General features: G+C 47.5%; 1 protein-coding gene across 1 annotated transcript; it reads right to left on the reverse strand.

Annotated features, from left to right (window-relative positions):
* Positions 1-107: 107 nt before the first annotated feature.
* PHKG2 (phosphorylase kinase catalytic subunit gamma 2) lies at positions 108-12,082 on the reverse strand. Its single transcript, XM_053555108.1, has 10 exons — positions 11,599-12,082; positions 11,156-11,268; positions 6,838-7,013; positions 6,513-6,567; positions 3,631-3,696; positions 3,381-3,544; positions 1,199-1,289; positions 955-1,108; positions 757-882; positions 108-669 (listed from the first exon to the last, which is right to left on the reverse strand). The coding sequence occupies exons 2-10, from the start codon at positions 11,248-11,250 to the stop codon at positions 376-378; spliced, it is 1,221 nt and encodes a 406-aa protein (XP_053411083.1). The 5' UTR covers positions 11,251-11,268; positions 11,599-12,082; the 3' UTR covers positions 108-375.
* Positions 12,083-14,071: the final 1,989 nt, after the last annotated feature.

Genomic DNA, 14,071 nt, shown 5'->3' on the forward strand with positions numbered 1-14,071 from the left:
TCTCCAATAAAGGCCTAGGCCAGAACAGCCCCATCCCTGTCACCACTCCTGAGTACCTTCAGAGCTCCCCTGATCTAGCCAGACACCAGACACAAGCACCCACTCTCACTGGTGTGCAGATTTATTTCATATGCAGCACAGATAGCACTGACAGGACCAGGCATGGCATTTGGAGTGGCTCCCTTCCACCCGAGTTCTGACCTCAAAGCCCTAGCCACCATGGGGAGGAGTACAGGGCTGGTCTGTATAATAGTAGCATGATCAGTGGTGGGCCTGGGCAGGCAGAAGCACCTAAGGCCAGAGTCCAGAGAGGCTGGAATGATCAAAACCCTTCTGAAGAGTCCTGCTTTTTGGGATTCCCCAGGGGCTGAGGTCCTAGCCCAGCACCACTGCAGCTTCGTCCTCAGTTACAGTATTTGAGTCCCCCTCCTCTTCAGGGCCCATTATGGGAAAAGGCCCAGGGGGCCGGTGCTGAAAGAGGGCTGCTCGGTTCTGCTGCTCGCCTTTCTTCACCCAGTGCCCATACAGCCGGAAGGCACAGTTGTCAATGAGGCGTCGCACTGACCGCAGCGCGTAAGGATCCCTCAACAGTGTACTCTTGGTCAGTGGACGTACACGATGGGTGCTTAAGGCCACTCGTCCAGCAGCCAGCACTGTCCACACTGCAACCTGAGGAGGGGACAATGTGTGCTCCAGTGGAGCATTCAGCACAGAGGACAGAGGCACAGACCCAGACTCTGACACTATCAGGCTTACCCGGAACCGCTGGCGGGGGGTGAGGTTCCAGGGTTGGCTGCCTTCACAACGCTCAAAGAAGGGGTGCTGTAAGGCCTGTTCAGCTGTCAGGCGTTCCTCAGGATCAACCTGCAGCAGCCTGGAGATCTAGGGGAAACCCCAGAGCATGAGGGGCAACTCTTGGGCCTTCCCCATTGTCCTCTTACAGCCCCAGCTCACCAGGTCTTTGACAGTGTTTGAACGGTCGTCCCACTCGGGTGAACTAAACTGGTACTGGCCCTCCATGATCATACGTAACATCAGGATCTGGCGCCGGTGCCAGAAGGGTGGTGAGCCAGCCAGGAGTGTGAACAAGATCACCCCACAGGCCCAGCTGTGAAAGAGATCAGAGTCAGGCAACACTAGACGACAGACAAACAGTGAAAGACAATAAACATAGAAGGCAAGGGGACCAGAAACTCACAGATCGACCTCCTTGCCATAGCCTGGGTGGGTTTCATCCATTGAGCATTTAAGGATCTCTGGTGCCAGATACCCTGGAGTCCCACACAACTCTGGAGAGAGAGGACTGAGATTGAAGGCATGCCCCCAGCCTTCTCCAGGGCCCTTAGCACATGATTTCTGCTGGAGCCTCCTCAACATTGCCATGGCCACCAGTGTTACCACTCTGCTCCTACCTGCCTTCTGTCAATTCTGTCAGGACTAGACACTGCCCCTTCTGAACAACTCAAATACCCACCAAGGCTCCTGGTGGCTTTCTTAGGAAACCCTGTTTTTTTTTGGATTGAATTCAACGTCCTACCCAACCCTATCACTTGCCTCCTTTAACCCTCCAGCCAAGCCAGGCTACCCACTCCTCATACAACAAGTTACCTCATTTTTACATCCACAGTACATATAGAAAACAAGATTTAAAACTTTCCTCCATTCCTTTTTGCCCAAACTTATTCCTCCTCTTTTATCTCCACTTTGGTTAGTGGAACCACCACTCAACCCCAGGGGAATTAGAAATATAGGATTTCGGGCGGTGCCTGTGGCTCAGTGAGTAAGGCGCCGGCCCCATATGCCGAGGGTGGAAGGTTCAAACCCACACCCGGCCAAACTGCAACAAAAAATAGCCGGGCGTTGTGGTGGGCGCCTGTAGTCCCAGCTGCTCGGGAGGCTGAGGCAAGAGAATCGTGTAAGCCCAAGAGTTAGAGGTTGCTGTGAGCCGTGTGACGCCACGGCACTCTACCCGAGGGCGGTACAGTGAGACTCTGTCTCTACAAAAAAAAAAAGAAATATAGGATTTCTTACAGTACCTACTGGGAAGTCCCTTCCCTGATTCCCCACCATGGCATCAGGATCAAGTCTAGATTCCTCAGCAGAAAGCGCTCAGTAACACGATGCAAGTCTATATTTAATACTTCCTTTTGCTATATCAAGCACCAATTCTTCCATCCCAGCAATTTCCAAACTGTGTGTTGTGGCACACTTCAGATTTTATTAGTCCTAAATTGAAACTGACTCTTGGGAAATTTATTTCTATAACATATATTGAATGCCAACCACCATATTAGACACAATGATGACTCAGATGTGCCCTTACTGAGTTCACTGTCTACCAGAAAGCAAACAAGAAATAATAGAGCAAGACATGTCATGAAGGGAGAACATACTTGTATAAGAACAAAAAGCAGGGAGACCTTAACTGTCCTAGAGATTTAAAGTGAAACTTGAACTACCCAAGCCAAGGGTAAGGATAGAATGGACAGGGACAAGGGAAAGGATGATGGATAGAATGGACAGGGACAAAGATGATTCCAGAAAGGGGAGAGATATATGTGGAAGCTCAAAAAGAAATAAAGCATAACATCCACAAGATGTGTAAGTCCACAGGTTAAGAACAGGAGCTTTGGAGTCAGACTGCCCACCTTTGAATGCTGGTAATATGACCTCATCTCTTTAAACTCATCTATAAAAAGGAGACACAAATACTATGTATCTCATAGGATTGTTGAGAGGACTTAGAGAAATAAGCCACATAAAGACTGTGTAGTACCTTCCTCATAGTGACCAGTGAATGTTAGCTATTAAGTCTACTGCAAAGCCATTGAGGGAGAGATGGTAGCATATTAAAAGATCTGAGGAGTCCCACAGTTAAACTTTGTTTAAAGTTTCCCATTTGCACTAGAAATATTTCTGTCACAACAAAGGTATTAACGTTGAGTGAGCCTGAGTCCCAGGGCCCCAGGTAAGAAGTGCTATATGAACACATCAGGCTCTTCACAGCACCTAAGAAGCACACTGTGGTCCTGCCTCCTCCAGCCCCTAGATACGATGCTGAGTCTGCCATCCCTGCTCCCTCTCTCTCCTGGGATAAGGCCTCCTCCACAAGTCTCCCAAGTTGCAACAGCACTCCTTCTTCTTGGCCTCCCTGGTGTGTCCTCTGCCCATCACTGTCTGCTCACTTGTCTGTCTCCTCCATGTCAGGAAGCCCACTCTGAGTTCTACACAAGGCTTTGCACCCAGAGGGTACTTGGCAAGTGCTCACTGACTTCTTTCCCTTCCTTGGTACCTGGGATGCAGTACTCAGACCAACCCAAACACCCTCATCACACTGGGTCTCCTTCCCACCCGTGTGGTAGGACACCAGATCCTCTCACCTCGAAGCTTCTCGCCAGGTTCCAAGTGGCAGGAGAACCCAAAATCTGAAAGTCGGATCTGCATATTGTCATCAAGGAGAATATTCTCAGGCTTCAAGTCTCGGTGCACAATGTTGTTGGCATGGAGAAAGCTCACAGCTTCCAGCACAGACCTCATAATGGACCTGGGAGAGGTGCAGTCTCCTCCTCTGCTCTTCCCTGCTCCACCCCACTCCCTGCTCACCCAAGGGGCTACAGGCTCAGCCATTACCTGGTTTCCTTTTCTGAGAGGGCCACCTTCTCTGTCAGATAGTCAAACAGCTCTCCCTTCCGCATCCTAAGGGATAGGAGGGGCATAGGAGGTAGATGCACCCCACACCAGGGACTGCATCTGAGAAAATAAGCTAGTGCTTACATAAAATATCATGGAAGAGGCCAGTGAAAAAGAGATTCCTCTGTGTCTGGAGACAATGGACTCCAAGAATAAATCAGATGCCTGGGGAAGTTTGCCAGGTGAAATCTCTGTTTTGTGCCATGTTGGAGCAATTTTAGCAAGATAAATGACTTTTTTTTTTTTTTTTTTGAGACAGAGTCTCAAGCTATCGCCCTAGGTACAGAGCCATGGTGTCAGCTCACAGCAACCTCAAACTCTTGGGCTTAAGCCATTCTCTTGCCTTAGCCTCCCAAGTAGCTGGGACTACAGGCACCCGTCACAACGCCTGCTATTTTTTTTGTTGCAGTTGTCATTGTTGTTTTTAACAAGTCCAGGCCAGGTTCGAACCCGCCAGCCTCGGTGTATGTGGCCAGTGCCCTACCTGCTAGCTATGGGCACTGCCTTTTTTTTTTTTAAAGAGATTGGGCATCTCATTCTAGTCACCCAGGCTAAAGTTTAGTGGCATGATCATTGCTCACTGCATCACTGCAGCCTTTAATTTTATGACTCAAGCAATCCTCTCACCTCAGCTTTCTGAGTAGTGGGATTATAGGTGCAAGCCATAGCAGTCCTTGTTACCTGAGAGTAACTATACATAAAAAAGGCCTCTGAATCTATTAAGAACATGGACCAAAATTGCAGTTAATAGTGGCAAAAAGGTTAAATAGGACTTTATTTTAAAATATGACCTTGTTTTTTAAACTTGAGGTTCTAATTATATATCCATTAAATAAAACTTTAAAAATTGAGGTTACAATTATAACTGCATCAATCTTCAAAATAAAGAATACTCTAGGTGGCCAAGGTGGGTGGATTGCTAGAGCTCAGGAGTTCAAGAGCAGCGTGAGCAGAGCAAGTCCTGGTCTCTACTAAAAATAGAAAAACTAGGCTCGGCGCTCATGGCTCAAGTGGCTAAGGCGCCAGCCACATATACCCAAGCTGGCGGGTTCAAATCCAGCTGGGTCTGCCAAACAACAATGATGGCTGCAACCAAAAAATAGCCAGGCATTGTGGTGGGCACCTGTAGTCCCAGATACTTGGGAGGTGGAGGCAGGAGAATTGCTTGAGCCCAAGAGTTGAAGGTGAACTGTGATGCCACAGCACTCTACCTAGGGCAACGGCTTGAGGCTCTGTCTCAAAAAAAAAAAAAATAGAAAAACTAGCCAAGAATCATGGCAGTGCCTTTAGTCCCAACTACTCAGGAGCCTGAGGCAGGAGGATTCTTCGAGCCCAAGAGTTTGAGGTTACTGTGAGATACAATGATGTCACAGCGGTATACCCAGGGCGACAAAAATAATAATAATAATTTTCTGTCTCAAAAATAACAAAATAATAATAGTAATAATAATAACTGGGCGTAGTGACTCACATCTGTAATCCTAGCACTCTGGGAGGCTGAGGTAGGTGGATTGCTTGAGCTCACAGGTTCAAGACCAGCCTAAGCCAGAGCGAGACCTCATCTCTAAAAAGAGCCGGGCATTGTGGCAGGCCCCTGCAGTCCCAGCTACTTGGGGGACTGAGATAAGAGAATCACTTCAGCCCAAGAGTTGGAGGTTGCTGTGAGCTATGATGCCATAGCACTCTACCAAGGGCGACAAAGTGAGACTCTGTCTCACAAATAAATAAATAAATAAATAAATAAAATAATAATATGGCTGGGCACCCATAGTTTGATGGTTAGAGCGCCGGCCCTGTGCACCCGGGGTGGCAGGTTCAAACCTGGCCAGGGCCTGCTAAACAATAACAACTAATAATAATACTAATAAATAAAATAAAGAATACAAATAAATAAATAAATAAAGAATACATTAGCGGAGGGAGGGTGATTGGTGGGATTACACCTGCGGTGCATCTTACAAGGGTATATGTGAAACTTAGTAAATGTAGAATGTAAATGTATTAACACAATAACTAAGAAAATGCCAGGAAGGCTATGTTAACCAGTAGGATGAAAATGTGTCAAACGGTCTATAAAACCAGTATGATGAAAATGTGTCAAACGGTCTATAAAACCAATGTATGGTGCCCCATGATCGCATTAATGTACACAACTATGATTTAATAATAAAAAAAATTTAAAAAATAAAAAAAAAAAAGAATACATCATAAGTTGTTTCAGGAAGTGTCACTTCTGCAAATCAGCATTGTAGATACCCTTTATCTCCCCTCTGACCTGTGTGGAGTATCATTTTGGTAAATACACTGACATCTTCATGAATTTTTTCCAAGAGCCTGTCTTAAATCTTCAGTGTTCAAATCATTCTCTTTTGAAATATTTTTGCAACTTGTATAACAGTTGACTTTGATTCAGCCTGACCAGAAACAGAACTGATGGGCAGAGATCAACACCAATGTACTGTTATGCAACAAGAGAGACTGGAGAGTGAAGATGTGGTCAGTTCACTGTAAACACTCTCCTCTTACAAGAGCTTTTTCCCCCTCATTCATCTTTTAACCTTGGGGACACTGGGATAGTGACCCCTATGGGTACAAGAACTCTTTGTATTATGCTTGAAGAATTTGCCTTAATCATGGCACCTAGGGAAAGGGCCAGAGCCATGGGCTGGCAGGCAGTCCAAAGTGAAAGAGAAAGGCCCAGCTGGAGCAGAGGAAGGTGCGAGCAGGGTGGGTCTGGCCCACTGTACTGTAAGGCTCCAGGGATGGAGCAATACATGGAGGTGGGAAGGAGGATTCTTGGATTGGGGCAAGGAGATACTCACAGGTCAAACACCAGGAACATGAAGCTAGAAGACTCGTAGGAATCGATGAGAGTGACTGGGGAAAGAGGCAGAAAGGCAGAGAGACAGAGATGGAAAGGAGCAGACACATTTTACAGGGGCTTTGCCACCCTGAAGCAGCTGTGGGCTGTTACTGGGAAGGAAGGAGAGGCAAAGGAGGCAGTACCCAAAGGCTGGCCACTTCTTGAGGTGGAACAGAGCCAGAAGGTGGGAGAGGCGTGGAGTCAATGCTGGGGAAAGTGGGCTATGGCCAGGGTCAGTAGGTGGTAGGGTTATCATCTAACAGGAGCAGGGAATGCAGCCTCACTGATGTGGGGGTGGCCAGCGACCTGGCGAAGGATGTGTGTCTCTCGCCGTGTGGCTTCCCGCACCTCCTCCAGCTGCTCAGGACTCAGTCGCTCAGCTGTCACCTCCATGATCTTCACTGCAAACTCCTGGCCCGTAGCTCGATGAACACAACGACGGACCACAGAGCTCACTCCTCTGCCAAGGCCAGACAACAGCACAAGTCAGGGCCTTCTGTACTCTCACTCATAGGCTAGAGCCTCAGCAACTTCATGGCCATTGTGCTAAACTCTAAGACCTACCTGGACAATAGGGCAACCCTAGGAGCTCACCCTACCTTCACAGGAGCCTAGGATCCTGGGTTCTTGGCAAGGAGATATATCTGCTCCTTTCCATCTCTGTCTCTCTGGCTTTCTGCTTCCCTCCCCAGTCACTCTCATTGATTCCTACAAGTCTCCTACAGTTGTTTACAGGGCAGGCAGGGGACCTAGGTTTGAATCCAGGTTCTGCCACTCCCTCCATGGGTAAGCCTAGGCAAGTCCTTCCCAGACTATGCCCCAGAATCTGCCCCTTACAAGAAGTGGGAAGAAATGATCTAAGTCCCCCTCACACTTCCCTGATGACACTATCCAAATCCCTGAGTTCCCCTACAATGCCTTAAGTGTAGGAAGCTCCAAATAAATATGGAACTATTGAGAAAACCAAAGGTGAGAATTAAACCTCAGTTTAGGTCCCAAATTTGCTACCAATTAACCTCCAAGTGGCTTACTCACATAAGTTCCCTGCTTTTTAGCTTCTGCAGCTCTGAAATGTGGCCAATGTCTTAGACAGACGTTGAAACACATGAATTTAGTAGAGAATGTCCTAGAGAAGGATTTCCTCGCTCTGTCACCAATTCCATATGACCCTACAAATACTTCAGGCTAAGATGCAAGTCCCTCCAGAATCTGACTGTAAACCACATTTCTTTCTTTCCTTTTTTAAACTTTTTACTCTGATGCTCAAGCCTAAATGCAGTGACAATCCTACTTCACCGCAGCCTTGAACTCCTGGGCTTAAGCAATCATCCTGCCTCACCATCCCATCAAAATCCATTTCTTATGTTGGTTCGCTGGCTGCCCTTCAGAGGCTTACTGGTGTGCTCTCATGGGCCTCCTTGGCCTCACTTACATAACTTCCTTTGTTTGGAATTCTGTCACTCACATCTCTGGTTAAATCAAGGAATGTAAACTATAGATCTCAGGCCAAACACAGCCCACAGATGTGTTATGTATCAGCCAGCACAATGCTTTTTTTTACAAATTTGAATTTGTATGTCTTAGGTGGGTTAAGAACCCTCCAGCTGGTCAGGTGCGGTGGCTCACTCTTCTAATCCTAGCACTCTGGAAGTCCAGGCGGGTGGATCGCCTAAACTCAGGAGTTCAAGACCAGCCTGAGCAAAAGCAAGACCTCATCTCTACAAAAAATAGAAAAATTAGCAGGGTGTTGTGGTGGGTACTCATAGTCCCAGCTACTCCAGAGCCTAAGGCAAGAGGATCTTTTGAGCCCAAGAGTTTGAGGTTGTTGTGAGCCATGATGCCACAGTACTCTACCCAGGGAACAGAGTGAGACGGTCTCAAAAAAAAAAAAAACAAAAAAAAAAAAGAAGAATCCTCCTGCTGCCACAGTAGTCACCACTTCCTACTGTCTTACTCTTAGCCACTTCACAGTTCTATTTTTAGTTTTTTGAGACAGAGTCTCACCATGTATCCCTTGGTAGAGTGCCATGGTGTCACAGCTCACAGCAACCTCTAACTCTTGGGCTTAAATGATTCTCTTGCCTTAGCCTCCCAAATAGCTGGGACTACAGGTGCCTGCCACAATGCCCGGTTATTTTTTCCTTTTTTTTTGTTGCAGTTGTCATTGTTTAGCTGGCCCAGGCTCAAACCTGCCAGCCTTGGTGCATGTGGCTGGCGCTATAACCACTGTGCTACAGGCACTGAGCCTACAGTTTTATTTTATTTTTATTTTTTTGAGACAGAGCCTCAAGCTGTCCCCCTGGGTAGAGTGCTGTGTCGTCACAGCTCACAGCAATCTCCAACTCCTGGGCTTAAGCGATTTTCTTGACTCAGCCTCCCAAGTAGCTGGGACTACAGGTGCCCGCCACAATGCCTGGCTATTTTTTTTTTGTTGTTGTTGTATTTATCATTGTTGTTTGGCAGGCCCAGGCTGGATTCGAACCCACCAGCTCTGGTGTATGTGGCTGGCGGCTTAGCTGATTGAGCTACAGGCACTGAGCCAAGAATGATCTTTTTAAAAGGTAATAACAGGCCAGGTGCAGTGGTCCTTTACTATCTTATTTTAAAAATATATTATTTTTTTTTTTATTGAGACAAAGTCACACTTTGTGCCCCTTGGTAGAGTGCCGTGGCATCATAGTTCACAGCAACCTCCAATCCCTGGGCTTAAGCAATTCTCTTGCCTCGGCCTCCTAAGTAGCTGAGACTACCGGCGCCCGCCACAACGCCTGGCTTTTTTTTTTTTTTTTGTAGAGATGGGGTCTCACTCTGGCTCAAGCTGGTCTTGAACCTCTGAGCTCAGGGCAATCCACCAGCCTCAGCCTCCCAGAGTACTAGGATTACAGGTATGAGCCACCACACCTGGCCCCCCAGTACCTTTTAATACCACTCTGGGAGGCTGAGGCAGAGGATCGCTTGAGCTCAGGAGTTCCAAGACCAGCCTGAGCAAAGGGAAACCCCGTCTCCACTAAAAATAGAAAAATTTTTAGTGGAGATGCCAGGCATGGTGTCGGGCACTTCTAGTCCTAGCTACTTGTAAGGCTGAGGCAGGAGGATTATTTAAGCCCAGGGGTTGCTGTGAGCTAGGCTGACACCATGGCACTCTAGACTAGGCAACAGAGCAAGACTCCATCTCAAAACATGAACAAAAACAAATGGTAATAACAATACACAAGTATTGAGTACTTACTATATGCTAAGAAGTGTTCTAAAGGTATCTTATTAACTTATTACATCCTCATAGTAACTTATAAAGTAGGGTCTATTTTTATTCCAAATTTATAATGGAAAACTAAGGCACAGACAAAGTTTAAGTTCCTTGCTCCCAAATCCCAGAACTATAAACACATTGTGTTACCAACCAGTTGAAAATATCTAGTTTCGCTAGAATAAAATTTAAATTCCTTACTATGGCCAAAGGCCCTACATAATCTATCTGTATTCACCTCTCCAACTTAATTTCTCCTACTTTTCCCCACTCTTACTACATTTTACTGGCCACTATAATCAGGTTTATTTTGTTTTGTTTTTGAGACAGAGTCTGCTCTGTCACCAATGCTAGAGTGCAGTGGTATCATCATAGCTCACTGCAACCTCAAACTCCTAGGCTCAAGCGATCGCCCTGCCTCAGCATCCCAGCTAATTTTTCTTGCTCAGGCTGGTTTTGAACTCCTGGCCTCAAGCAATCCTTCCACTAAAGCATCCCAAAGTGCTAGGATTACAGGCATGAGCCACCCACATTTGGCCCATAATTTATACATTGCTTGAATAGGGTCTTTTCAGCCTGGAGGCTTTGCACTTACTGTTCCCTCTACCCAAACTATATCTTGCCTCACCTCATGTCCCACTCATTCTTATCCTTCAGATCTCAGCTCTGACCTCATTTCCTCAGAGAAGCTCTCTCAGGCCTTCCTATCTATAATGGCCCTCATTGGTTACCCTTATTCTATTGTCCTATTTATTTTCTCTCTAACACTTAAGGCTGATCTTTATTTTGTTTTTGTGTTTACTGTCTGTCTCTACCAGCAAAATATAAACTCCAGGAGGACAGGAACTCTACAGGTCTTTGGCCTCCAGTGCCTAACAATGTATCCAAGCACATAGTATGTGCTTAGGAAACTTCTGATAAGTAAATGTATTTGCCACTGCTTCTACAGGCAAGACCTTCCTTTTATTCTCTGCATGCTGATCATTTATTCGTACTTCAGGATTCAGACCAAAGATCACTCCTGGGAAACTGTAGTTTTCTGGAATCCCATAACACTTTATACAGATCTCTACCTATCCAGCCTGATATATTCTTAAATTTCAGTTGCCTCTTTCATCCCACTTAACTTGGGAGTACCTCCAGGACACAGACATCTTTCATATCCTCCCCGTGTTTGGCTTTGTGTCTGGTACACAGTAGGTGTTTCAACCATGTTTGTTGAATACACTGACCCAAATGTTCTCCACTGATCACTGTCCCTTCCCGTTTAGAACAATCTAGCCCTCAAATGGAACCAAGTATGCTGGCTAGAACCCGATCACTAGAGACCTCCGTTTCCCTGGCCGCAGCCATACCTGCCAATGACGTCCTTAGGGTCGTACTTCTGGTAAAATTCCTTGGCCGCGGCCCAGTCCGGCAGCTCATCATCCGGCCCCACGTCCAGCGTCATTCTGAAGGAGGTGGGGGACTGTGCGGAGGAAACAGAAGGCAGTGAGGGCAGAGAGGCCCACAGGCTCTGAGACGATGCACATCGCGGCTCCCGGGGGCGCAGCCCTTGCGGCTGGGGCGCCAGGGTCTTGGGGGTTGGGGGCGGGGTAGGGGAAGGATTGGGACTGGGAAGACCCCTCAGGAGAGCCTAGAAGACCAGAGGGATGGCGGGGCAGGGAGGGGGACGGGGAAAGGGAAGGGAAAAGGTGCCCAGGGAGAAGGGGGAACCGGAACAGGGGCAAGCGGCTGTTGCCGCGCAGGCGCACTTGGACAGGCGCGGAGAGAGTACGGTGGTCTCGCGCAGGCTCACCTACGGGGGCAGGCAGTGAGGCCAGGGTCCACGCGAGGTTGCTCTGTCCTGGAGTTCGCCTTTTAGTCCCTTGCCTTACCCCCGGCGGCGCCGGCTACGACCTAACTCCACCTCTATCCTGTCCGCCAATGGCCAGTGCCAGCCGAAGCCTGAGGTTCAGAGGCCTTTTCGATTGGAAACTGGTAGTCCAATAGACAGCCGTGAATCCCGGGGCAGGAGCCTGCGTCGGGGTTCAAAGTTACCTAAAGCCGGGTGGCGCCTGTGGCTCAGTGAGTAGGGCGCCGGCCCCATATACCGAGGGTGGCGGGTTCAAACCCAGCCCCGGCCAAACTGCAATAAGCCGGGCGTTGTGGCGGGCGCCTGTAGTCCCAGCTGCTCGGGAGGCTGAGGCAGGAGAATCGCGGAAGCCCAAGAGCTGGAGGTTGCTGTGAGTCCTGTGACGTCATGGCACTCTACCGAGGGCGGTAAAGTGAGACTGTCTCTACAAAAAAAAAAAAAAGTTACCTAAAGCCGTGTCGCTAGGCGGGCTTCAAGTCCAGCCAATCAACGCATGGGATCTGCCGCAGAAGGCGGAGCTTGTTGTCAAGTTGGTGGGGGGAGTTGGAGGACCCGGAAGTTAAGTTTACCCGGAAGCGTGACCTCCAGGCACCCAAGATCCTAAGACCTCCGGTTCTTGGACTTGGATGAGGCCCTCTCAGTTTCCTTCCAACATCTCTGTCTGAATTCAGCACTTTTGTTTTTAATGCAGCCTGGTGCAAAATGTCTACCTTGAGGCGAAGACTCCCGCCCTGAAAATGTTGTAGGCACGCAGCTTGGACCCCAGCTCCGCCACTTGATAGGACTTAGTAGACCAAAAGAGGCCTCCTCCTGTGGCCGCTCTAAGTCTTCTTGAATACCTCCAAAGCCCTAGTGCTTACCACCTAGGATTATACACTTTCCCAATCTTCCACTCCCTCCCAAGTCTTGGCAATGTAACATGCTGTGTTCTAAACCTACCTAATTGTGAGATTGTGCCAGGAGCGACTTAATAAATCTTCCCAGTGCATTTACCTGGCTCATACCTGGCACTCACTGACTCATTCAACAAATATTTGTTGTTGAACTTCTGAGACCTAGACGTTAGACAGCAACTGAAAACATACACTTGCGGAGGTTATGTTTTAGTAAAACAGGAACAGAATAAATCTTCCAACAGCTATCTTAATAAAACTTGCAATATCTATCTTAGAAATAACACTTTGGGATCATAACCATATAAAGGGAGAAAAATGAATCCAAGTAACTTTTAACGGCGTGCTTTCCCTTTACAAAATAATTGTTTTATTGAGACAGTTTCATCTTGTCACCCTCGGTAGAGTGCAGTGGCGTTGTAGCTCATAGTAACCTCAAACTTTAGGGCTTAAGCCATTCTCCTACCTCAGCCTCCCTAGTAGCTGGGAGCACAGGCGCCCATCACAACGCCTGGCCACTTTTTTTTGTTTGTTTAGCAGGCCCAGGCCAGGCTTAAATCCACCAGCCCTGGAACATGTGGCCAAGGCCCCAACCACTGAGCGACGGGCGCCCAGCCCCATTATAAAAGAATTTAAAAGAAATTTTGAATTTTACTTAGGTTTGTTGTTAAAATGAGATACTTATTCTGAAATTAAGTTAGTAAATATATTAATGTAGTCAAGAACCAAGGTTCTTAGTGTGGGAATATGTAATCTGGAATGGGAAAAAGTGATGAAGAACCCAATGATTGAAGCTGAAGGAATAATTCTTGGCGCCCATAGCTCAGCGATTAGGGCGCTGGCCACATGCACTGGGGCTGGTGGGTTCCAATCCAGCAGGAGCTTGCTAAACAAACAACAAACAAAAAATAGCCTGGTGTTGTGGTGGGTGCCTGTAGTCCCAGCTACTTGGGAGGCTGAGGCAACAGAATGGGTTGAGCCCAGGAGTTTTAGGTTGCCGTGAGCTGTGATGCCACTGCACTCTACCTAGGGCGACATAATGAGACTCTGTCTCAAAACAAATAAATAAACATAAATAACATAGGTAAAACTAAGTACCATATTTTCTACCTCTGACCTCTGAAGGGGCCCAGAAGCAATAGTATCTCAGTAGAATGAGTACACCTCGTGTCTAAATACTTACTTCTAGGCTGGGTGCAGTGGCTCACGCTTGAAATACTAACACATTCTGGGAAGCTAAGGTGGGTGGATCGCCTACCAGCGACCCACAGGAACTGTATTAAAAGGCCCTGGCATTAGGAAGGGCCTGGAGGACTTCATCTCTACTAAATCAAAAAACTAGCTGGGCATTGTGGCAGGTGCCTGTAGTCCCAGATATTCAGGAGGCTGATGCAAGGCATTGCTTGAGCCCAAGAATTTGAGGTTGCTGTTGCGTTGACACCACCATGACAGACTGGGACTCTGGCTTCTTATTTTTTCTTTTTTTTTTGAGACAGGGTCTCACTTTGTTGCCCTCAGTAGAG

The sequence above is a fragment of the Nycticebus coucang genome, chromosome 12 (genome assembly GCF_027406575.1).
Source record: "Nycticebus coucang isolate mNycCou1 chromosome 12, mNycCou1.pri, whole genome shotgun sequence".
Classification (NCBI taxonomy): domain Eukaryota; kingdom Metazoa; phylum Chordata; class Mammalia; order Primates; family Lorisidae; genus Nycticebus; species Nycticebus coucang.